Source organism: Rhopalosiphum maidis, chromosome 1, assembly GCF_003676215.2.
Source record: "Rhopalosiphum maidis isolate BTI-1 chromosome 1, ASM367621v3, whole genome shotgun sequence".
Taxonomy (NCBI): Eukaryota; Metazoa; Arthropoda; class Insecta; order Hemiptera; family Aphididae; genus Rhopalosiphum; species Rhopalosiphum maidis.
Genome location: NC_040877.1, coordinates 46,634,213 through 46,658,183, shown reverse-complemented (window position 1 = coordinate 46,658,183; position 23,971 = coordinate 46,634,213). Strand labels below are relative to the sequence as shown.

Below are 23,971 nucleotides of genomic sequence, written 5' to 3'. Positions count from 1 at the left end.
ATATCCTTTAATTTATGAATTATGTATAAATAGTTATACTAGTATGTTTATTATTGATAATCAATATAAGACTAAATATGCAATTAAGTTAAATAGTAATATTTAATGGTAATGTATACTCTGATTGTATTTTTGTCTCAATTGATGTTTTAAAATGCTTTGTAGTCCCAATTTGCTGAATATATGGACAAGGAACTAATTTCATCTGAAATAAAAATTAGATATATTAAGTATTTGTAAAAATATACAAATTTATTTAAATTTTAAATAGTGTCAATGGACGCCCATTAGCTTCAACCAAGTACTGTCCGTCTATTTTTTTTTATATTTTATATATATATTATTTCTTAACAGAAAAAAAATAATAAAACTTAAAATAAAAAATATAACCCTGTGCAATACCATTCTTAGTAATCAAGTTACAAAACAATTTATATCACCTGTAAATCAATTGTTTCTGTAAATCTTTTTGTAGGAGATTCCAAGTTGAAATTTAGTTCAGTTGTATACTTAATAGGGACTATTCTTGGTTCCATCCAAAATGTTGATCGATACCTAAAATTAATTACAACAAATAAAAACTATATGGTAAGCACTTAATATTAGTAGGTAATAAATATTTGTATGTTTTTACATTTGAATTTAAATATCAATAACAAAATATTCTTAAATCTTTTTGTTTGTAACATATAATTTTGGCTATTAAATAAATTTACGAAAATTATTTAAAAAAAAAAAAGAAGAAGAGGAAATATGAGCTTATTTAAATACTGTTTGCTTTACAAAATAAAATATATCAACTGGGTATATTTTCAAATAGTCTAATAAAAACATAAAATTAAATTAGATAGATTAAAAGGTTTTAATAATTTGTAAATAAAAAAATATCTGATTTTTATTACAAATAAATTAAATTAACATTATGTATTACTCTATATTTTTAAATAAAATATAATATTATTTCAATTGACATTAAAATATCTTGCAACAAACTTTTATAGATATTATTAAAATGTTTACATTCTATATAAATTTTTATTTTTTTTAATATTGAAGTTGTGATTCCTAAATCCATATAAATGCAGTATATTTATTAATGTAGCATAGGTTAGGTTAGCATAAAAACAAAATATATTTGTACATTTCGGTTGAAATAACTTTTGTTTGATTTAAATTATTACGATGGTGTATATAGCTGATGTTTTTCTGATGATTTTGGTTCTTGTTAATGGTTGTGAGCTGTAACTTATTCTTATCTAATAATATACAAATAAAACATTTTTATTTAAATAAACAATAGATACATTTTAGTATATATCATATTTACTTAATTTATTATCTAAATTAGGTAAAAATCGCATGACGCAACCACAGTCTCGTATTAAAAATCCTTCAGGTGAAATTTTTTGTTCTGGTATATCTTTGGTAAATTTAAAAGTTTGTTTGAATATTGTTTTACAGTGTCCACTATTATTTTCATTTAGTGTTTTTCCTTCTGAATTCCACATGATGTACCTATAGTCATCTGCAAAAATGCGTAAAGTTATAAAAGGTATGATTATTATTATGTTAGTAGGAACCTAATAAGCAGAGCCCAACTTAGAGGGGGGACTGCAGCTCTGGGCCCCTAATATTATTTGGGGCCCCAGGCTCCTGTTTATATTTAATTATTAAAGTGGCACTGTGAAATTTTATGATATTATTGTTTATGTAGTTTACCTTTCAGTCTACAGTTTATCTTTACATACATTTTGTTGGTCAGTTTCGCATCATTAGTACAATCGGTACATTATAGTTGTTAGTGTTCCGTCGACTGTCATAGTGATGTTAAATTATTAAATTAGTTTTTAGTCATGTTTGTGAGTTTTGTTTGTAACTAGTGTGTGCCAAAAACTATTGAAATTTGAAAATGTCTGAGAAAAAAAGCATTTATCTCAGTGGTTATGCAAAACAAAAATTAAAGAAGGAGGCTGAAGACGCAGTAAGCAAGTTACCTATATTAATGAATTTTTTTGAAACTACCATGAGTGGAAACGAAGTAACTAACACACTTGATTTTTCATATCTAATTCAAAAGTTTAGTGAACTAAAATCTAGAAAAAAACCGTTATCTTAAATTCTAAATCATGTAATTTTTTTTATTATTTACATTGAATAATGTTGAAAAATACATTACCACTTTGACTCTGTGTACAATGTATATGATGTATATCAGTAAACATTTGTTTAAATTAAAAACTGTACCTATGATTCTTTACTTATATTTATAATTTTAATTTCATCGATTTATTTATATTAATCATCATTAAATAATTACTTATAGACTTATGCGGTAGTATAATTTATTTATAATCTTATAATATAAATTAAATATAAAAATTTCATATAGCAAAAAGACTGCATTTATAATAATTTAAGTTGATAATTTAGAATTTAGATAATAATTAATTTTGGGGCCCCATCAAAAAATTAGACCCGGCTCAAAATTCCTAAGTTGGGCTCTGCTAATAAGTATTACTAAATTAGGTAATATTTAACTTTTACTAGTAAGCTTTACATACTTAATCTATTCATACTACATAATAAACAAGGACAAAATCAAATGTTGGAAGATACTTGACCACCCTGGCCCTCGTGTAGCGCCAGCCCTACATGCAGCCTTATGCCAACCTTTTGTACGCCTGCATTCATCATTATCACATTTTTAAAAATCTTGTGTAATGAGTCTTAAAATACTTTAATGCAATTTCATATGTAATCATTTTTCAAAAAAATTAAAAACGATAATGTAATAGCTACGAAAAAGAATTTAAAACATATTTTTATAACTACCATTATAGCTTCATAATAGTTTTAAAACACTAATAAAGTAATAAATATATGCCTAAAAAATTTTAGTAATTTTTAAGTGTAACATATTTCATCCAATAGAATCATAATATAAATTATAAAATATTTATAAATTATTCACTAAAATTGAATTTATATAGTTTTCTTCTTTTTTTAATTTAATCATTCGTTAAAATATTTAAATTTAAAAAAAATACATTTTATATCAAATACCTACAAAGAAAATTGTATTATGTAATATAATATAGATCCTATCAAAGACAAAAATTATTTAACCACTTGCTTATTTAACTAGACAAAAACAAAATAACCTATAAGTACCTATTTTGTTACATTTATCAGTTATGAAAATCATAGTATAATTTTTTCCATACACTATTTTAATATATTTACAGCCTTACAGATAATATTAAAATATATAATATAAAAGTTTGTAGTTGCATACATGTATATGTACATTGTACATAGGTACCTACTACCTACAGGCTACAGTATTCGAAAAATAATGCAGATACTCAAGTGCAGTCTTTTAATATAATATATGACTAATAGCCTACCTATCTTTTACAATGGTCTAAATCTAAAATAAAAAAAAAGTCAAAAACCACTCACTTAAAACAACAATTTTGAAATTGGTTGAATTTCGAATAAACGAAAGAAACTTCTATTTAAAAAAATACAGTATACTATTATTATGGTAAAATTGTTAAGTTTTGGTAACTACGAGTATAATTCTATGTAACCAAGTAGGTAATCAATGTATTTAAATTATAATTTGTCCATCTAGAGTAATATTTCTCTATGAATTGGCCAAACATTTTTAAAAGTACCTAAATAATAATTATGCATAATGTAGGTGTGTAAGTAAATAACTTAATTTAACATTGGTAGTGTTAATTTGTATTTTATTTTATTTCACCTAAATTAAATTTACTATTCTCGAGTATGTAAAAATGGTATTTATCTATTAAAATATAAATAAAACAATCTTACATAAAATATCAAAGAACTATGAGTTCTTTATATTATATATTAAATTAGCAAATCAGTTATCTAAATATGTTAACCATATTATACCATAATATTATGCTGTATTTTTTTTTTTAAATAGAAGTTCCTTTTGTTCGTTCAAAGTTCAACCGGTTTCAAAATTATTTTTTTCCATTTTATTACAAATAAATAACTACAAAATGTTTATTTTCAAATTTTCAAAAAAATTTGTTTGAAATAATCAAAAACAAATTTAAGTGGTTTTTTACTTTTTTTTATTTTAGACCATTGTAAAATATAGGTTATATTAGTTATATTTTACATTAAAAAAAATTGTACTGGAATATTTGTATTATTTTTCGAGTTACAACTACTGACTTTCCAATTAATTTAAATACTATATAATACATACAGTATAAATAGTTATGGATACTTACTTTAAGATTAAATTTCACAAATAAAAATAAAGCCAAATGATTAATTAAATTTATTTTAAATTGTCTTTTGTATTATTACCAGGTACGTTTACACTACTTATCTAATTTTATCACTCCACAAATTTTAATATTCACGAAATGTTAAATCATTATTTGTTGACTACATATAGAACACTGCAGTTTGCAGTCTAACTACTCAAAATAATAAATGACATATAGATAAAACTATTAACCGTAAACCTATTTCCGGTTCCTGTTTTTAATTTACATACAAACGCTAGCTGTATTAAACCTGTACCTTCAGTTATATAGGGAACGTTAAATACGTATATCTATAGATTATCCATAGTATAAACACAAAATAGTCAATAGATTAAATTTATTCTATTCTGCAGTGTTATAAGTACTCACATAGGCGTAACTAGGGGGACTTAGGTAGGCTTCAACCCCCCTAAAATTTCTTAAAGCCTTATACTTTTTTTTATGAAAATAAAAAGTTACAATTTATGTATCTAAATGTCAAATTAAATAAATATACTGTGTACTACGTATACGTACGGTTTTTGATGTTGAATATTGTTAATTATTATATTTAGTATAATATACATTTTATATTTTTATGAAATTCAGATAAAACAAAGAATATTTATGCATAATTAATTATTAATCAATCTAAATTTTACTCATCATTTTTCTAAATAATTCAAATAAATTAAAACTGATTACTGTTAGGAGTCAAATATGTTCTCATAAATACCTTATATAGTTATATGTAGCTAGCTACAAACCTATAAAAAATTTTTAGAACTCCATAGCCCCTCTTAATTTAAAGGACAATATTAATATTATTATTTAATAATAATCAATAATATATTGCAGATATGCAACTAAATATTTACTCCCTAATAAATTTCCAAGTTAAGCTCATGTGTGTTAGTATGTTACATATTATTATGGACAGGCTTATAGATAGGTATAGCTAGATAGCAGTAGTAGATATTATGTTACGCCGTTACGATTAAGTATAAAAATTGCTCATTGTAAATACTGACCGCCGACCAGGCATTGTATACAATGCACGTAATATTTGGGCAATGTAAATTATAAATATTTATTTCCCATATACTGATAATTTTATATAATGCTAAAACTGGTGCTGTCATCGTGTGTAACACGTAGCCCGCAGTTACTAAACGTATAAATTTATTTCAATACTTTATCATAGGAGACAAATTTTATCGATTTGAATTGAGAAAAGTATAGTTTAATAATAAGGTTAAAAATTTGTGAACTTGCGCCTGACTCATAAACGTGCTGAAGAAGTTGGGTATGTGTGGGTTATTGGATACTTTTACCAATTTTGGTTTGAAGTGAAAAACACGGGAAACCGAAAACAGCTAAATATAAACTACAACATTATTACAATAGAAATCAATTAACAATTTTCAAGGAACAGTTTTTTTTATTATTGATGATGTACCCGACATTCAGTCGTCATTTAAAGAAGGCTAGGCTTTAGCTAGGCTGTTTTCCAACATAGGAGGCCAAGGCTATATAACCTCTGAACTTATGGTCAAAAATGCAAGACAAGGAGATGCAGCAAGTGAAAAGCTGCAGGAATTTAATGCATTTCCAAATGCCATAAAGGCAATGCATGTCAAAATAAAAAAAATATATAAATATAAAAATATAATTAATAAATAAATACATTTTCTTCAATGTTAATCAAATAAGTGTAAAATAAAATAAGTATTACATTTTAATCTAATATTTTTATTATTAATTTTTCCACTTGGCATTTTGGCATAAGCAGTCTGGCCATTGTATACAATATCTAGTTTATGTAATTATCTACATGGTTTAAAAAACTTGGGCATTGTATACAATTCCCGGTCAGTGTTTACAATGACCATTAATCCACCTGGACCGTAACGGTCAACAGATATATACCTATTGACAACAGTACAACACGGTCGATTTTGTGATATTTAATGAAAAGAATCATTAGAGCATAAATATTTGATAAAAAAAAAAATAGGGCGAAGTATAAATCCCGAATGTAATAGAAATATTATCATATTATGTAAATATAAATCGAAAGTAACTGGGAGCTCAGCGGATTCAACTAAACCTAAACCTTGACTTGACTAAAATATCAAACAAATGTGATCCACGGGGACTGTACAGTAGAAACTCTTTAACCGTCATTTGATTTACCGTCCGTCACTCTTTGTTATTACTTATCCGTCAAAAAAAAATTTTGATCATTGAAATTTTGAATAATGATCAAATAATTTTTAATGTCACTGCCGTTAACGAAGAACTTGATGACGACTTCGAAGATTCAGTGCTTGACTTAAAACCACCAACGGCATCAACTAGCCACGCAGAAGTTGAAGCAATGTTATCAAAATGTATTGATTGATTTAAGGTACAAGAGGAGGCAAATGTGAATCCTCAAACAAAAGTCTGGCGAAAAAAAGTCCCAAATTTAATAGTTATTAAATTAAGTCACCTAATAATATTTGCTTAAGTCTAAGGACTAAAGTCGTAAATTACAAATTTATTACACACATTATCTTCACTTATCTTTCTTTAATATTAAAAGTGATGAATTTCTCTGGATAATAATTTGATTATTTTGGCAAACGCTCAGTCCAGTGGCACAACTTGATAATAAGGGGCCCATGTGAAAATTTCCAGACCTGGGGCCCTTACCTACTAATAAAAATTAAAAACAGTTATACCTTATTATAACTTTAAAAAATATTATTTTTTCACGTGTAATAGTTAATATAATTATTACTTAAATTTATTTTTTTTATAAAATTAAACATAAAAATTAACTCTTCTTGTTTTTAGTCATAATGATTTTGTTTGAATCCAGTTCATTATTATCATATAGTAATACAACAATTATTGAATTATATAGAATATAGATAGATAGTTTTTTATGTCTTATTATCGCCAGACACATAATATTGTCACGAGTCATAACTTACACACTATATAGTACACACACCAACATAATTATTATGTATAATAATAAAAGAAGTTTCAAATCTTCAATTATTTTCTATACGCTTTACTCGCATTCTGGCACTTATATTGCTGTATTAGTGTATTATATGTGTTACGATTCACTTAAGAGGATGTCACACACTGTTTTCTCTCTCTAACCCACGCGCAACATGGACAAAACACATTTACGCAGTCTGAGTAGAACTCGCTCAATTTTGGTTCTAGAGTGAATATACCTACTATAAAATTAAATGTTGATAATATTTATGAGGACAAGACAATGAGTTTTTTCTATTATTTCCAATACAACGTTAATTATATAGTTTAGAAAAAGCTATAAATTACAACATTTTTAAATAATCTTTAAATTTTCAAAATTTTAATTTTTTTTAAAAAAACTCATCGTCTTGTACTCAGAAATATTATCAACATTGAATTTTATAATAGGTATTTATATTAGGTATTATTAGGTAATAGGCTGACATCCTCTTAACTGGTTTCCCACATAGGTAATCATAATTTGAATTATTCTCTAAATTCAAAAGAGTAAAGACATAATTATTTATTATATTAAAACAAATAATATAATATGTGTATATTATAGATCATAGTAGGAATATCGTACATGAAATTTTTAATCTAGGGACCCCTCAAAACCTGGGGCCCCTGTGAATTGCACTCCCAACATTCTCGATAATTGCGCCACTGGCTCAGTCTGAGTCATCTGTCATCTGTGTATGTGAAATCCTTATATTGTTTATAAATCCAACATTTTTTTTTTAATGAAAATGTCATTATAATTTATAAGTAAACGAAACACAAGTTCTAATTTCACATTAAAAATAAGTGTAAAACAAACACATATTTATTATCTATATATTTTATTATTATTGTATTTTTGGGATATTTAAAAGAATTCATAAATTAACAAAAATCGTATTTTGTAATAATTGTACTGATTTTTGAATATTTTGTTTTATTTAGGTATGTAAAAATATAAATAACTTAAAAAAAAATGTTTAACTGTAAATACAATAATACAATATTATAATTTAGGTAAGCAAATATTTGTAAATGGTTATTCTTATTCAATTAATAAATAATTATTAATGTAAATCGAATTAGTGTTCATTAATATATATTAATATAATTTTTAAAAATACATTTTTACCGGACTTTTTTTCGTTGGACTTTTAAATATAATACCTGGCAAATGTAAATGTAATGTAGGTCTTTTACTGTACTCGCAAATTCTATATAATTATATATATGTAATAATGTAATACCATTGATTAAATATATGGTAATACTACATTACTACACCATTGCCAAATAAAATAATTATTATAAATAATTATTATTGCTCTGCTGTATAATAGAGATGGAGAGTAGGTTACACATCACTTTTTCATATACCAATTGCGCTCTAACATTTTTACAATACCTAAGAGGCTAAGGAAAATGTATTAGTTTGTTATAATTAAATAAAAACACTAACCGATTTTTTTGTGGGCATTAGTACATAATATAATATAAATAAATAAATCATTTTTTCGCATTTTACAAGTTATTTTTTGATCATCAATTATTCAATATTAAATACCAGTTACATTACATTATAATTCGTTTTATAAAATTCCCGAGACTGTTATAAAATACCCAGGTTACTTTAACCAGTAATCAATTGATCAATAAATACATTTTAATTTGCAAGCATTTTAATAAATATTATACAAGCACAATTGGCATACTTATACTAAAATATAAGGCGCACATTTGGTATACTGACCTTAAAATATAAGGAGCGCAATTGGTATAGTAACCCTAAAGGAAAATGTTGTGTTAGGCACAATTGGTCCATGCCCAAATTTGAATGCAATGACAGGTTCATTGTATATGAAAAACGATTCTGAACAGAGATTGTCAGTCTAGGATATATTATATTATTACTTATTAACTATTTTTAATTGTAATATATTGTTATTTTACGCAATTTCGTAAAAAATTAAATTTCATAGGCTCATAAATTTTTTCTTTTTTGACGCTAGAATTTTTTTTAACAGTTATTTGAAGATAATGTTATGGAGAACCGTATGTTGGTTTTTATAACCTTAGATATAAATCACAAAATTTTATAAGTTTTCAACTTCAAAATTCTTTGCAAATTTTCGCTATTTTGGCATGTTTCGTAACATTTGAACTTTAAATATGCTTATAAACAAAAATTGTGATTAACGATTTTTAATTTTTTTTACTATGATAACTAATTAATAAGTACAACTTATAATAAACATTGTATTAAATTTGAAAATTTTTTTGGGTTACTAAATTATTTTTATTAGCATTTCAAAAAAAAAAACTTAGAAAAATCAAAAATTTTAATTATCTATAAATAGCTTAAATAAAGTCAAAATATTTTGATAATTTAATCTAAATAAATAACGCTAATGTAAAAATTTGGTGAAAATTTCAACTATTTAGTATTTACAATGATTCGTTTTTGAGTTAGGTACAGCAAAATAAAAAAACCGGTTTTTGTATTTTTGTCTAAAACTGATTATGCGTAAAAATACCCGTTTTTCCGTTACTTTTTTAGGGTTTTTCCTGACGCTTTTGAAAACTACTGGACTTTTTTTACTTTTGACCCCTTAAAGAACCAGCTAGATTTATTTTCCTTTTCAAAGAGGGGCTGAAGTCAAAAATCAAAGCACTATTACTAGTCAAAAACGTGATGACAGACACAAAAATAAAAAAATAAAATATAAAAAAAATACACATCATTGTAAAATTAATACATTTATCACTCCGTTCAAAATCTAAAAGCAATAATATTTTAAAATTCATTTTTATTTTCTATTTTTTATTTAAATAGTATACAATAATAAAGATAATTTTATTCATATCATAATATAATGCATTTTTTTATAGGTATTAATAATTGCTAAATTAGCATAAACCTTGCAAGCACAGATGTCTTCAGCAAAGTTTTTGTACGGCACATGTCGCATGGCTGAAAAAGCACGTTCACATATCACATGTCACACACAGTATCTATCAACGTTGTAGGATTTGCGGTGTCATAGAAAAAGTTTTATTAAAAGTAAAACACTAAAGGTTGTATTTTATAAATAATTTACTTAATATAGATATTTAGGTTAAAATAAATAAAAATAATGATAATTGGTAATTATATTTTTTATATTTTTTTTAACAATGTATTAACACAAATTGTTTATACATAAATACATAATAATTATTAATTATACACATATTTCAATCTTATACTTAATTAAAATATGAAAATAATAAATAAAAAAAAATCCTACTCGACCACCAAATAACACTAGCTAAGAATCTAAGATGCACATCAATCAAAATTTTTTTTTTTAAATCCATAACGATAATTTATAACTGCAGTAAATACCTATACCAGTTATACCTACTTAATGGTAATGATATTAATAATATATATGTAAAACTTAAGTGATAAACAACTATAGAAATTAAGGAAAGTTTTTTATTAATAAATATTGTATTATTATCTTTACTATATAGCAGCGTTTCTTAACTGTTCGAACCCCAGGGTTCCGTATAGCTTGAGCAATTTTTTCAAAATTTTCTAGAAAATTAATTTAAAATATCCAACTAAAGATTAGTAGTGGGGAAAAAAATTTTGCATTTTAGAAAAAAAATATATGTATATGAAATAATAATGTATGCCATATTGCCATAATATGGAATGGTCTATCAGCTATCTCTAATTTTGGTGCAGTTCAAAAGATGAATATCCTCAATTGTGACAAAAGGCCGTGTTGGGACTTTTACCATTTTGCAACCTCTTATGTGTGAAACGGGGTTCTCCACCTGTGTATCGACAAAAACAAAATATCGCAACAGACTTGATGCCGAACCTAATATTATAATACAACTTTCATCAATAAAGCCAATATTAGGAATATTTGTACAAATAAAAAGCAATTTTACTCATCCCATTAAAATTTATATTTTTTAGTCTAAAGTAATTTATATTAAAGTATTATATGTATATAATATATACATACATGCAATTGATTTTTATTGTAACATGTTTTTTTAAATTAAATACCTTTAACGGCTTCAACACAATATTATTATATGATTATACATTATTTGTAAAAAATCCTAAAAAAAGTAAGGGTTCCGTGATAAAAGTGAATATCAAAAAGGATTCCATAGATAAAAATGTTTAAGAAACGCAGCTATATAGGATATTGCAAATGACACTACCTATGGGTAAATGGGTAAATGTATGAGGGTACCTATTAGATTTATATGTCGATTGAAGTGACCAGTGAGAGGGTTTAACCTCCACTACACCCCTACACAACTAATCACTGTTGACAAAATATTATAATTATTTATTGATAGTCTTCGTCGATTGTTAATAATAAATTTATAATTTCTTAATATAATCAAGTATTTATTTTTATTAAAAAACAAACAAAATTATAGTAATATAAGAGTAGGTATTTGAATGTATATACTATATAGGTAGCTAATAAGTTACTAATAACAATTTGTTAATATTATAAAAAAATTAAGAGTTCTAAGCAGATTGCACCTATACATTTAAATCTATAAAACTTAGATCATATATTTGTATATGATCTAAACTATAAAATACTATATACAATGTACGTAAGTTGTAAGTTTACCTAGTGCCATTGATTACCAACATAAATGTTTACAAATATCAACTAACAATATTAAGTAAAACTGAGGAAATATTTGATTTTGTAAATTAGTGTCAATATTTTTAAAATAAAGTTTACGGAAAACAGGAGGCTAGATCTCCCAGGCGGCGACGGTAGGTCACGCGATGTTTTTTAAGCCTCCGCAGAAGTAGTCCGTCCCCAAAATATAAAATAGTTGTTAATAACATCAAATTACACATATTATTGTAATTTTATTATTATTATTCATTCATTTACTTTATTTACATTTTTATACCTAAAACTTATAAATGTCGTGAAGGAAAATTTAGCCAGTACTTAACTGTCCTAACTTGAAGGTTGAAACCTGTCTAATTTTAACAAAATTCAAACTCTGCCCTACACCCCACAACTATAAGCATATTTGACCAATTATCCACCAATGATTTTTTAGTATATCTAATTGTATACGGTTGTAGTCATAAATTTGACGATTGTTAAAAAAAGTCCTTACGTTTACCCAGAATCGTTGATAGTTTTGTGTCTATCCATTTTATTTCCAAGACGACAAATTTGAAAGTAAATTCATTATTCAAGTTATATAAGAAAAAAATATGACAGTTCGAACTGCTAAGTAGCGCATCATGACTCACAAGAATGTTGAATGTCAGCTGATGAGTGATGACATGATATAAAGATAATTATCTTAAATCGTTGATGATGAGGAGTACAACTTACTGAAGTTGTGAGGAGAGAGGTCGACTTGTCTATAATATATTGATAAGCAGTACGGCACTATCAATGCTAGATTCTATGACCTTATCATATACTTAAATCCGTGATAAATGCAATTAAAAATACAAATAATATTATTATTGTTAAATTTTAATTGTTAATAGTTGTTTTGGTCTTATTAAATTATAATTATTTTGTCGTGTGCAATTTTCAGTATATTTTCTTGTCGTAATATACCTAGTTAATTTATGTAAATAATTAATTTAATTTAAATACATTTGTTATACCTATATAAAAAAATTATGTTCAGTTCTAAAATTATTGAAACTGAACTAAATAGTTTACTTATTCTGAACAATTTGTTTTAATACTCTTGGTAAGCTACAACCAATACCTAAATTATACAATTTAATTTCTTCAATTTTGTGTAAAAATAAATCATTACTTATTAATATCTAATATTAATGTATTTTATAATATAGATTAGTTACCTATTTAATGTACCATAGTTTTGTGTGAAAAAAAACTGTGTAGTTTATCAGATTCATTAATAGATAATTATAATGTTTTATAAATAAATAATTATTAATTGATTAATTGCTTAAACATTTTTGACAAAAATGTTGACTACAAAAGTAAAAACATTAAAAAAAACCTTCTTTTTTTTAGGTTTAGATATTAATTTATATAATTTTATTTTTGATGAATTCAAGACATAATGGATTTTGATTTTTTACTTCAAATTGTAATTATTTATTGCTAGGTACTATCGAGCACAATATGTAATATTTACATATTATTTATTTATTTAAATGTATAATTGGTATTCAGTTTTAACATTTTCTTTAAAAATTTTCTGACAGGTTTAAAAAGTATATCAAATGATGAAAATACAACTACAATGGCCCAAGATAATGATAAAGTTCCTGAAGTAATGGTAGAAAATTTGGGAGATAAATATGTAATCAATGAACAAATTATTCAAGAAACTAATGAAGGTCAATTAAAACGACCACCTTCTGTTACTCCTCGAAATAGAAGTCCTGTAACTATACAAGAATGGGTAGATTCATTAACCACAACTGTTGATCAAAAGTAATAATTTATTTTAAAATTTGTTTTTAAATGCACTTGATATGATTTGTTACATTTTAATTATTTTTAGAGAAGATTTTGATAATGTAGAATCATCTACACTTTTAAATAGTTTGGATGTCGATAATCTTACATTAGGAGCTGAAGGTAATATTTTAAGTATTTAATTTTTATTTTTACTGATCAAAATTTAACTATTTAACAAAAATTTAAAAATATATATTGTTTATACTCCGGTTTATACTTAATAATATGTTTTAACAATTGGATATCAATAATTAATTTTACATACAATTTTTAATTCAAAATATATTAAATATATTAATTTTTATGAAACATTAGTTTGCTAATTTTTAAATTTTATTTGTAGCCGGACACTTATCTAGAATTGGAACTATTCCAAATGTCACCGTAACAACTGAAAGGTAATATTAATTTATTTGTATTTATTATAATATGTTGATTTTATGATATTGAATTAATAAACCTATTCAAATCACATTTCAAATAATACTATAGAACCTTTATAGGTATATAGTTAAAAAGTTTCAAAATTCAAAATTTTGTTTACTTAATATTTGAAAATTGAACAACATTATTTTCATATTTTAAAAGTAAATTAGTATGTATTCATAAACTATGCATCATAATATTTGATTTACAATTTATAAGATTTAATTTATTGAATTATAGATATGTATATAAATATACCTAATTCATTATAAACTATATAAATACTTGAAACAAGAATACTTTATAATCAATAGTTATAATTAATAAATTATGGGGATATAATAATATAGTATAGTAATAATTATGATTGTATGAATATAGATATACAAAAGTTAAAATGATGAATTTATTAGTTAAGATATTTTTTAACATATTTGTAATCTTTCTTTTTTATTTACATTTTATAAAAGTAATATTGTACGTGCACCATCAGAAGCTGAAAGCCAAACTTCTAGTTTTGATTCAAAATTATTAAATGCCCGTAAACCAGATCCTGAAGAAATATTACTAGGCTTAGGATTTGGCGGTGGAACTGAATCAACTACATATGGAGAGTATGGACGTGTTCCCAAAAGATTTTTACAGCCATCCCAACTAAAGGGAGTTTCTGTGGAAGAGTACTTAAAACAACAACAAGAACTCATTTATATGTATGAATCTGGATTATGGGGTTACCGTGGATTAACTGGTAGGTTGATTTTATGGTATATTACATTCATATTGATATCTTATAGAGTTTTTAGTCAAAAATCCATGTACATTTTTATTCATTAATAAATATTAATGAAGGAAGATCTTTTCATTCAGGTACATTGATGGAACATCCATCTACAGGTGTTTCAGTAAACAATTGTATAATGTAAGTTCATTCTACAGCTGTTGTGCCGAATTTGTTTATTGTTTTGCTGCTGTATAGATTTTTCTTTATTATTTTATTGCATGTTTAACTATAATAGTAGTATTGAGTATTTTATAAATTTCATTTTAATTTTATTAAAGAATTACAATTTTTTGATATATTAAATTAACTAAGTATTTTAAACATTTTTCATTTACTATTATTTTTTGGTTACAATTATTGTTTTAATACTCTCCATGAATTGTAAACTGTTAATGAATAATTCAGTGGCGCCATTTGAGTTTTTAATAAGGGGTCCAAAATTTAAAAAGGCTAATTTTTTTCATTGTCAGTTACTTTTTCTGTATCGTAATAAGTACATATATTTTATGTATGTATTGTTTATGTATAGGGGTTTAACTATTATATATTTAATATTTTGATGAATAAAAGGACTGAATTTTTTGAGAAAAAATAAATAATTAGAACTAAGACAATTGGGAACTATACCTATAGACATTAGTTATATGGGAGGCATTGGAGTCCTTGTCATTTATTGAAATGTGTTTATCTTATTAACATTAATTTTATAAGCTTCCATTACTATTATAAAAATTGTAACTTATGGTATAACAGTGTCACTGTCAATACATTGTTTAATTGACATCAGACAGTTCTATATTTTATAATTCTACTGGCTATATTTGGATTAATTCTATACTAATAAAGTAATAAATTTAAATTATTAATTATAAGAAATAAAGTAATGTTAGCCGATTCATTTTAATCATAATTAATTATCAAATGTTATAATTGGATTTTATTTTCAAGTTATTTTAAGAAAATATTTTTAGTATTTATACTTATAATTGATTGTAAAATTATTCCTAGTAACTAATAATTAATATTTTTGTTATTAAAAATCTACCTAATCATACAAAATACATAGAAAATTACACATTACATGAAGATTATTAGATAAAAAAATGATTTGAGTTGCAGGTTAATCAGAATGTTTAATTTAGGTTTTAATTAATTTATATTTTAACAAAAATATAATTTGGGTCCCATATAAGTGTCAGGTGTTTGATATTTCAGGGTTTTTTTTAGGGTTTATGAGTTCCGGTTAATTTGGGTGCAAGGTTCTTGTTAATATATTTTAAATTCTATTCATTGGCTATTAGCATGTATTTGTAAATTGTATGAAATTTAAATAATTTATAGGAAAAAATAGAATTTCCAAAGTATCCTTACTCCTCCCCCCCCTAAATGGCGTCCCTGGAATAATTTTTAGTGAAAATTAAAATATTTTATAAAGTCATCATAGTTGTTAAATTATAATAATTTAATTATTTTATTAAAATACTATAAAAATATTTTAAGTTTTTATTATAGTTATAAAAAGTATTATAAATATGAAATAATTTAATTATTATTAAAATAAATGAATATAATTACTTGAACGTTCAAGGATTGTATTATTGTTAATTATGTTGAAAATGTTAACTAATGTTAATATACTAATTAGTGAGTAACTTGTTATTTTTTATAATTACTAAATCTTTATATATTATTAGTTGTTAAGTTACTAGTGTTAAAGTTGTCAATAAAATAGGTTTATTTCGGATTGCATGAACAATTACTAAATATTTAATGAAGTAATGGTTCTTTAAACATGATTTTGTGGTCCGTGATTGATCTATTGAATTTTATTGAGCAATAAAATTAATCAATTTTTCGTGCAACCTGGTAGGTATTAGTCTTTTAAGGAAATAAGTAATAAAGTTATATTTATACTTAATCCACATTAATTTTTTAATTTACTAAAATAAATTTGATTTAAATCAAAATGTATTGTTAAGTATCATATTTAAAATACTTTTTATGGTTTATAATAAATAGTATAGCATTGTTATTACGAACAACTAAGTATTAAACACACATCTTGTTAAATATATCTGTACCTATTTAATGACTATATTAGATAGTTTAATAAGTTTGTTTTAGCCATAGACAATCGTTGAATATTAAGCTTCACCTTACCTTGTGCTAATATCTACTTAGAAAAGCTTTATCACATTTTATACAAAGCATTTATAATTTATTTTTGTCATCGATCATTAATAGTATATATATATTAAAAATAAAATAAAATAAGAAAGTATAATTTCTTTCTTTATTTATTTTATACAAACTTTTATAACCATTTTTCAATTATGCTATTATCCAAAAATTGTACGTGCTTTAGTATTTATAAAAAAAACAAAGCAAAGCAAATGATTGAAATTTATATTTTTGAAGCAGGCTTATTGCATAAATGATTGTGTGTAAATTGAATTTTTCTTTAAATGTTTAATTATAATTTATAATTATATTATAGGACCACCACATGCGAGCCCATCAGTAATAGTTGCAAAAATCATGGAAAAACTTCGAGAACACGAACGCGATATGACGTGCCCAAAAGGTTCTTCAAGAGTCATGGTTCCAACAACTAAATCTATGCATTTGTCAGAAAAAAGTGCAAACAAAACCTCAAATCGATTTAATAAAGCTGCTGAAAACATCCTTACAAAAATTAGGTATATAACAAGCCTTTAGATATTTCTTCCATCATAAACATTTAATAATCTTTAAATATAAATTCAATAAAGAAACTATATCCAAGAAAAATATCCATAATCATCCTAAAGGTGATTAACATAATATATTAATATTTTATTACTTTATTATAGTATAGAAGATTTTTATAGCCTGTCTATAATGTTTGATGAAAAATAATTAATCGTACTATTTTTGTAATTTAATAGCATTTATTATTTATATTAACATGTAACTTAAACATATTAAAATTATTGATAGTATTCATTTTAAATTTGAATATAAATAATTTTTTAATAATGTAAACTATGATGTTTAAATGTATAATACAGTGATAACAATTCATGCATTTTGTATTATCTGAATTAAAAATAGTTTCATACATTTGTATTAATATACCATAGCTTACTGATAGCAGTGATTTATAAATTTTAAATGTATTCCTTCCATACTTTCATAATAGTAGTTATTACAAATATGAAATATGGTTAAGTAATAACATAATTGTAAAAGTTATATAATGAACCTACATAAACATTAGGTAACTATCTTTAAATATAAGTGAAATAAATAATTACAAGACTATAGATAAGATAAAATTTTAAATACACTTTAAAGTTAAAATAACTAAATATATTTAATTTATTACAACCACAAAAAATTTACAAGTTGCAAAATCATCCTTAAAGCCTTAGCTTGTATGCAGAAAATATATAACCTATTTATTACTATAATCACCTATGTTTGAATGTTTTATTATGTTTCATAGGTGTACACCTGGTAGTGTATTAACTCCAGACAATCGTAAATGGCTTGACAGTCAAGGTGGTGACAAGTCCCCAGAAATGTCAAGACGACTAATAATTGGTCAGCAGTCATTTGTGTTAACTCGTGATGGGACTTTAATAGAAACACCGCCATCTAGTGTTACTGCTGATAGTGAAAAGTTGGTTAATTTTTCTAAGACTAATTCTCAATTATTTGAATACATGTCACTTATTACAGAGTGTTCAAAGATTAATAAAGTTTGAAATAACTATTTTGATTTATAAATTTCAGTTTACCAATATCGTCTGAAACAAAAGTAATTAATGAGCAAGCTCAAACAATTGTTCATGACAATTCTCCACAGTTAAATGAAGATACTAATATGATATTTAAAGTTGATTCATCACTGTCAATAAATTCAGATACACAGTTTCAAAAAGAAAATAGCTTGTCGACTGATGTACATGAAAATGATACCAAAGTGGACAAGTTAAATCCTATATTTAATTCAAGTCAACCTTTTGATAAAGATTATAGTCCCGAAAGAGATTTAGAAGATTTATTATCTATAGTTGAACCTTGTCAGGATGTTAGTAAAGCAAGTTCAGAAGTTGATTCAGGTGCAGCATCTGATAGTGCTGATACATCATGTGTACAAAACAATTTAATATCTCTAACTGAAAATGAATTAACAGCAAATGAAGATGTTTCTTCTAAAGTAAGTTATTATGTCTAGCTTAATTTTTAAAATCAAAGTTTAAAAAAAAATTACGTTCTTATTATAATTTATATTAATTAAGAACATGTTTTTTCTGGTGTATTGGGAGAGACGTGGAGCTCAATATTTATTAATAAAAAGCATGTACAAGCAATATACATATTTTAAAATTAATTATATTAATTAACAATATTTTAATCAATAGCTATAATTTATCTCTACTCATTATTTATTATATTCGTTATGTACCTATTTGTCATTTAATATTTAATATTAGATATGTATTTTGTTAGTGGATTTTAATGATATCCATTAACTTCATCCATCTCTATTTTTATTTAATCACATTCAGTAGTGCCCACATAAGTTAAAAAGTTTTATAAAATTAAAAGCTCTTGAGATGGTTGGTATACATAACTATTTCCATAAGGTAGCTTACATAGAATTTAAAGTTTATAAACACTACACATATTTGTGGCTTACAATTTGTAGTTTGAATAAATGTATTGTTTCTTGAAATTTACAATCAAGATTTCACACCATTCACATATTATTCACGATTCAGGTATTTGTTATTTGTGATGATTTATTGATAATTGGATGGTTGAGTTTGTCAACAATTTTTTTTTTTAATTTTACTGAACTCCCAGAATAAATATAGCAGTATAATATAATTATAAGATTAAGAAAAAAATGTAAACTGTTAATAAATTCTCAAAACATTAAATTATATTTGTCAAAACTGAGTAAATATTTTAAATTATAGACAAGGAACTTTGAAATTTTAAATTAAAGTTGCAGGTAGTATAGCATCTCTTAGCATTACTTTAGTTATACCACTGCTGTTTAATTTAAATTCAAATGGGAAATGTTAGTTAAGCTTAAAGTTAAAAGTTACTTTTCTTTTTTTATTTTGTAAAAGTAATAAGGTAAATAGAAATACTAGTAACATTTTTTTTTAAATTATTATTTACAGTTTATGCTAAATCATAAATGCACATTAAGTAAATTTGATAAAATTATATATCATGTACAAAGAAAAAATAATACATATAAGAGTAATTGACAGAAAAGAAGGCGATCCAATGATAGAACTCTAATATAAATTATTAATTTTTAATGTTTTTTTGGTTAGTTAATTTTTAAGAGATCACAGCACCAATGTTTCTTTTATATTAAACTGGGTATCTGGTAATGTTACTTTTGAGAGATTTTAAATTAATGCATTTAGATGAGTGTAATTTTTTGTGGATATTTATATTTATTTCTTCTTTAAAAATAATAGTTGTATAGGGAAAAAATAATTGAAAATGACTGCAAAATAAATTTACTTATTAATAACTGTATATCATAGAAAATAATTTAATGTATTAAGTTAGAAGTTACTTAAAAAATGCAAGTATAATTAACTATTATGCACTAACAGTAAATATTAAATTAAGTTATTTGTTTATTCCAAAAAATCTTCAGATTGTGATGATGAGTTATGGAATTTCTATAGTGAAGTGTAGAGCTTTAAAACAAAATAAAAAACGCAGACATGAACTGTAATATTATTCAAAAATTGTGAGAAAAATCTAAGTTTTAATGATATTACTAAATTTAATTGTACCTTCAATAAAAGTAAAACATAAATTTATTTTTAGCTGTATTTTATTTTTTGTTCAATTATTTAAATTATAAATGTATATACTATTGTAAATTTTAGTGTGAGAGATAATACTTTTACCAGTCTTTGTTATTGAAAAAACCTCTTAGATATCCTTTATAGATCTTTCTTAGTTCATAAGTCATGCATTACTATAAAAACCATATATATTATTTATATATTTGTTATAATATATTTATTCTATACAGAGAATTAAATTTTTTTTCAGAATTTATTTAGGCAATATGAAGATTTATGCAATCTAAGATTGAGACTAAATGTAAGTTAATACTAGCTCATTAATTAAATATTTATTGTTTATAGTTACTTATGTAGTTATATTTTATAATAAAAATTATAGGATGCCCAAATTATTTAAATAAAAATATAACAACAATTCCTGTGTATTTCAATTTTATTTTTAATGGATCAAATTACTTCAATGATTTTGTAAAATATTTCAAATTCATTACATCAGTTTTAATTTAGTTATAATAGTAATGATGAAATCTTTAAACTTAAAATTATTTCTATAACCTTTTGTAAAAAAAATTCTAAATATTTTGACAACCAATTTTAACCAAAAATTATAAAATTTAAAAGTTTTGATTGTTTAAGTTTAAAATAAAATACTACCTAATAATAATGTTATACATTTTTAAAAATCTACTATTGTTAATTTTTTTTTATTAATTATTATTTATTTTTATAGGTATTAGGCTGTCCATTCAATATTGTGCCTCAAGATCAATTTATCTCCCTTTCTGCAGAACAGGTAAATTAATGATTTAATTAGCATAAAATGATAATTAAAAGAGTTATTTTATTTCTTACTGATTATAAAAAAATTTCAATAGTATATTTTTAAATCTAATTATATATTTAATTTGGTACCTATTTATTAATATAATAATACTTTAGGTAGATATTATTTATGTTCTTAATTATTAAATTAAATAAGTTAGATTACAATACCAATGAAAAAATATAGACATATGAATTAAATGGACTGTATATTGTACCATTATATGCAAGAGTGCCCATAGAATAAATTTTAGGTTTTATTTAGCTAGCTAATTTGTAGTGCATGGTGAAATTTTGTTTTGGTTAGATTAGATTAGATATTTTATTACTTATATGCTGTAACCCTTCAATTTATTTACCAAGTGTAAATACCACTAGTAATCACGAAATAAATATAAATGTAAATACATTTAAAGTATACTAGTATACATAATAAGACAAAAAAAATAAATAACAATGATGATATTGTCATACTAATATATGTGACATTATCTTAAATAAATTCTACAAATATTCTACAGTTTTTAAAATTCTACAGAATAAGGATAATTTCTAGTTATGAGAAGAGGTGATTCTGAGGTAGTGAGAGTGGCTTTGGAAATGAATACCGAAAGAAAGGGTGGGATAGGAAGATCGAAGAAAAGGTTGTTAGATAGAATAGAGAGAATGACATGAAAACAGCTGGTGTAATTAAGGAGAGGTAGAGGATAGAGTACTATGGAGGTGTTAAACAATAGTTGGCAGAAAAAACAAAAATGAAGAAGATATAGAGGAAGTGTGCTCCATCAAAAAAGTGCTCATACATTTTAAGTGACTGGCAACAATGTTTGCTCTAATAAAAAAAAACTGAAATGCCGATAAAAGATTCTTTGAATTATGAAAATTTTGTTAAATTGTATTGTAAATATTAGTTAAGTAATACAAATCATCAAATAATTATCTATTCTCAAAACATATGAGTTATGCATTATTATGTTTGTTCATTGTAATAATTATAATATTCTATTTCATAAAAAATATAGAAACTTTATTTATGAATAATTTTTAACTGTGTTGATAGAGGTGTGCACTTCAATGTAAAATTTTAAGACTTGCCCTTCGCGTTTATTTAAATAAGCTTACCGATGACGAAGTACACCACGAGCTGCAAAGTTGTTTGGGAGCAGAAGTTCAACATGTGGCTGACTTATTAGATTCAAACTCTGATGTAGACAAATTAGCAATAATTGTTCGACAGGTAAATGTTGTTTATTTTTATTTTATAAAAGAAAAATAATTGTACAAACTTCTTAAACAAATAAATAATTATGTTTTGTTAAATATAAAATATCCATCAATTTGTCTAACATTCTTGTTAATAAAAATAAAAATTATAAATTTTAAATAAAATTTAAATTATTTACTTTATGTTTTTGGTCTGATTATAGATGACAGTTCTACTTCATCATCAGACACATTTAAATAGTCAATTGGCTGAATTAACTATCAGAGCTCAAAATCCAACTGCATGTCATGACATGTGTGAATTGATATTACAGAGGGTTCGAGGACTCGAGCAGCTTGTTGAACAGAATGCCAATGAATTGGCCTTAATGAAAGCCCAACTACTAAATAAGAAAACATTGTGATTACGATTTGTTATTATTGATTTGTTATGCTTACCTATAACATTATTTATTAAAGTAGTCATTGAACAATAAACCAATTTATAATAAAAATAATTGATGTTAAATAATAATTACTTATATTGTTGTTCATTATTATAAACTTTTCTAGTTTTATATTGTCTCTTAATTGGTGGCTTCTAAAATAAATGCGCCCCAGGCCGAAATAATTTTATTGCTGTCCCCCCACCCCACCAATTGTCGCCAATCTTTACAACCTCAGACCTTCCCTTTTTACCCTCAATTAATGAAAAATGTGCCTCTTGCTTGGTTTGAATAACATTTTTAAAATGTATTAGAGTTTAATAGTATATAATTTCCAAGTATTTAATTCAATTAAAAAATCATACCAAATAATGACATAAGTAAATTGAATTAAAAAGTTTAGTTACAATTTTGTTTTTTACTATTGGTGGGTTAAATATTCATTATATTGGAGTTAATTTGTTAACTTTGACTCTATATTAAGTATGGCTAAGGAGTTTAATTATTCCATTCCAATAATGGTAGACTGCAGATAATGTTTACCACTTTTAAGAGCAGAAAATGACCTCTCCACAAAACAATTGCTTGAAGGAATACATAATAGAATCCTAGC

General features: G+C 24.2%; 2 protein-coding genes across 4 annotated transcripts; one reads left to right on the top strand and one right to left on the bottom strand.

Moving 5' to 3' along the window:
- Position 1: 1 nt before the first annotated feature.
- LOC113550093 lies at positions 2–12,659 on the bottom strand. 2 transcript variants are annotated; one of them, XM_026951730.1, is made up of 5 exons: positions 12,510–12,659; positions 1,328–1,525; positions 1,142–1,256; positions 441–555; positions 2–205 (listed from the first exon to the last, which is right to left on the bottom strand). In XM_026951730.1, the coding sequence occupies exons 2-5, from the start codon at positions 1,506–1,508 to the stop codon at positions 89–91; spliced, it is 528 nt and encodes a 175-aa protein (XP_026807531.1). In that variant the 5' UTR covers positions 1,509–1,525; positions 12,510–12,659; the 3' UTR covers positions 2–88. The 2 variants fall into 2 exon arrangements, with proteins under 2 accessions (XP_026807531.1, XP_026807530.1); XM_026951729.1 differs by lacking the exon at positions 12,510–12,659 and adding an exon at positions 4,278–4,432 and having other exon boundaries at positions 4–205.
- A 246-nt stretch (positions 12,660–12,905) lies between these two features.
- On the top strand, positions 12,906–23,424 carry LOC113550090. 2 transcript variants are annotated; one of them, XM_026951721.1, is made up of 12 exons: positions 12,906–13,100; positions 13,588–13,819; positions 13,890–13,966; positions 14,190–14,244; positions 14,743–15,020; positions 17,551–17,752; positions 18,541–18,717; positions 18,831–19,257; positions 21,135–21,185; positions 21,618–21,680; positions 22,770–22,946; positions 23,137–23,424. In XM_026951721.1, exons 2-12 carry the CDS (start codon positions 13,626–13,628, stop codon positions 23,335–23,337), a joined length of 1,902 nt encoding a protein of 633 aa, XP_026807522.1. In that variant the 5' UTR covers positions 12,906–13,100; positions 13,588–13,625; the 3' UTR covers positions 23,338–23,424. The 2 variants fall into 2 exon arrangements, with proteins under 2 accessions (XP_026807522.1, XP_026807523.1); XM_026951722.1 differs by lacking the exon at positions 12,906–13,100 and having other exon boundaries at positions 13,814–13,819; positions 13,895–13,966; positions 23,137–23,423.
- The last annotated feature ends 547 nt before the right edge of the window (positions 23,425–23,971 follow it).

Excerpts from the sequence above, each read along its gene's own strand:
- LOC113550093 (XM_026951730.1), bottom strand. The coding sequence starts at position 1,508 with ATGTGGAATTCAGAAGGAAAAACACTAAATGAAAATAATAGTGGACAC. Across the intron at positions 1,257-1,327 it reads TAATTTAGATAATAAATTAA|ATAAGAATAAGTTACAGCTC; the intron begins GTAAATATGATA and ends GTATATTATTAG. Across the intron at positions 556-1,141 it reads AAAGTTATTTCAACCGAAAT|GTATCGATCAACATTTTGGA; the intron begins GTACAAATATAT and ends AATTAATTTTAG.
- LOC113550090 (XM_026951721.1), top strand. The coding sequence starts at position 13,626 with ATGGCCCAAGATAATGATAAAGTTCCTGAAGTAATGGTAGAAAATTTG. Across the intron at positions 13,820-13,889 it reads ACCACAACTGTTGATCAAAA|AGAAGATTTTGATAATGTAG; the intron begins GTAATAATTTAT and ends AATTATTTTTAG. Across the intron at positions 19,258-21,134 it reads ATGAAGATGTTTCTTCTAAA|AATTTATTTAGGCAATATGA; the intron begins GTAAGTTATTAT and ends ATTTTTTTTCAG.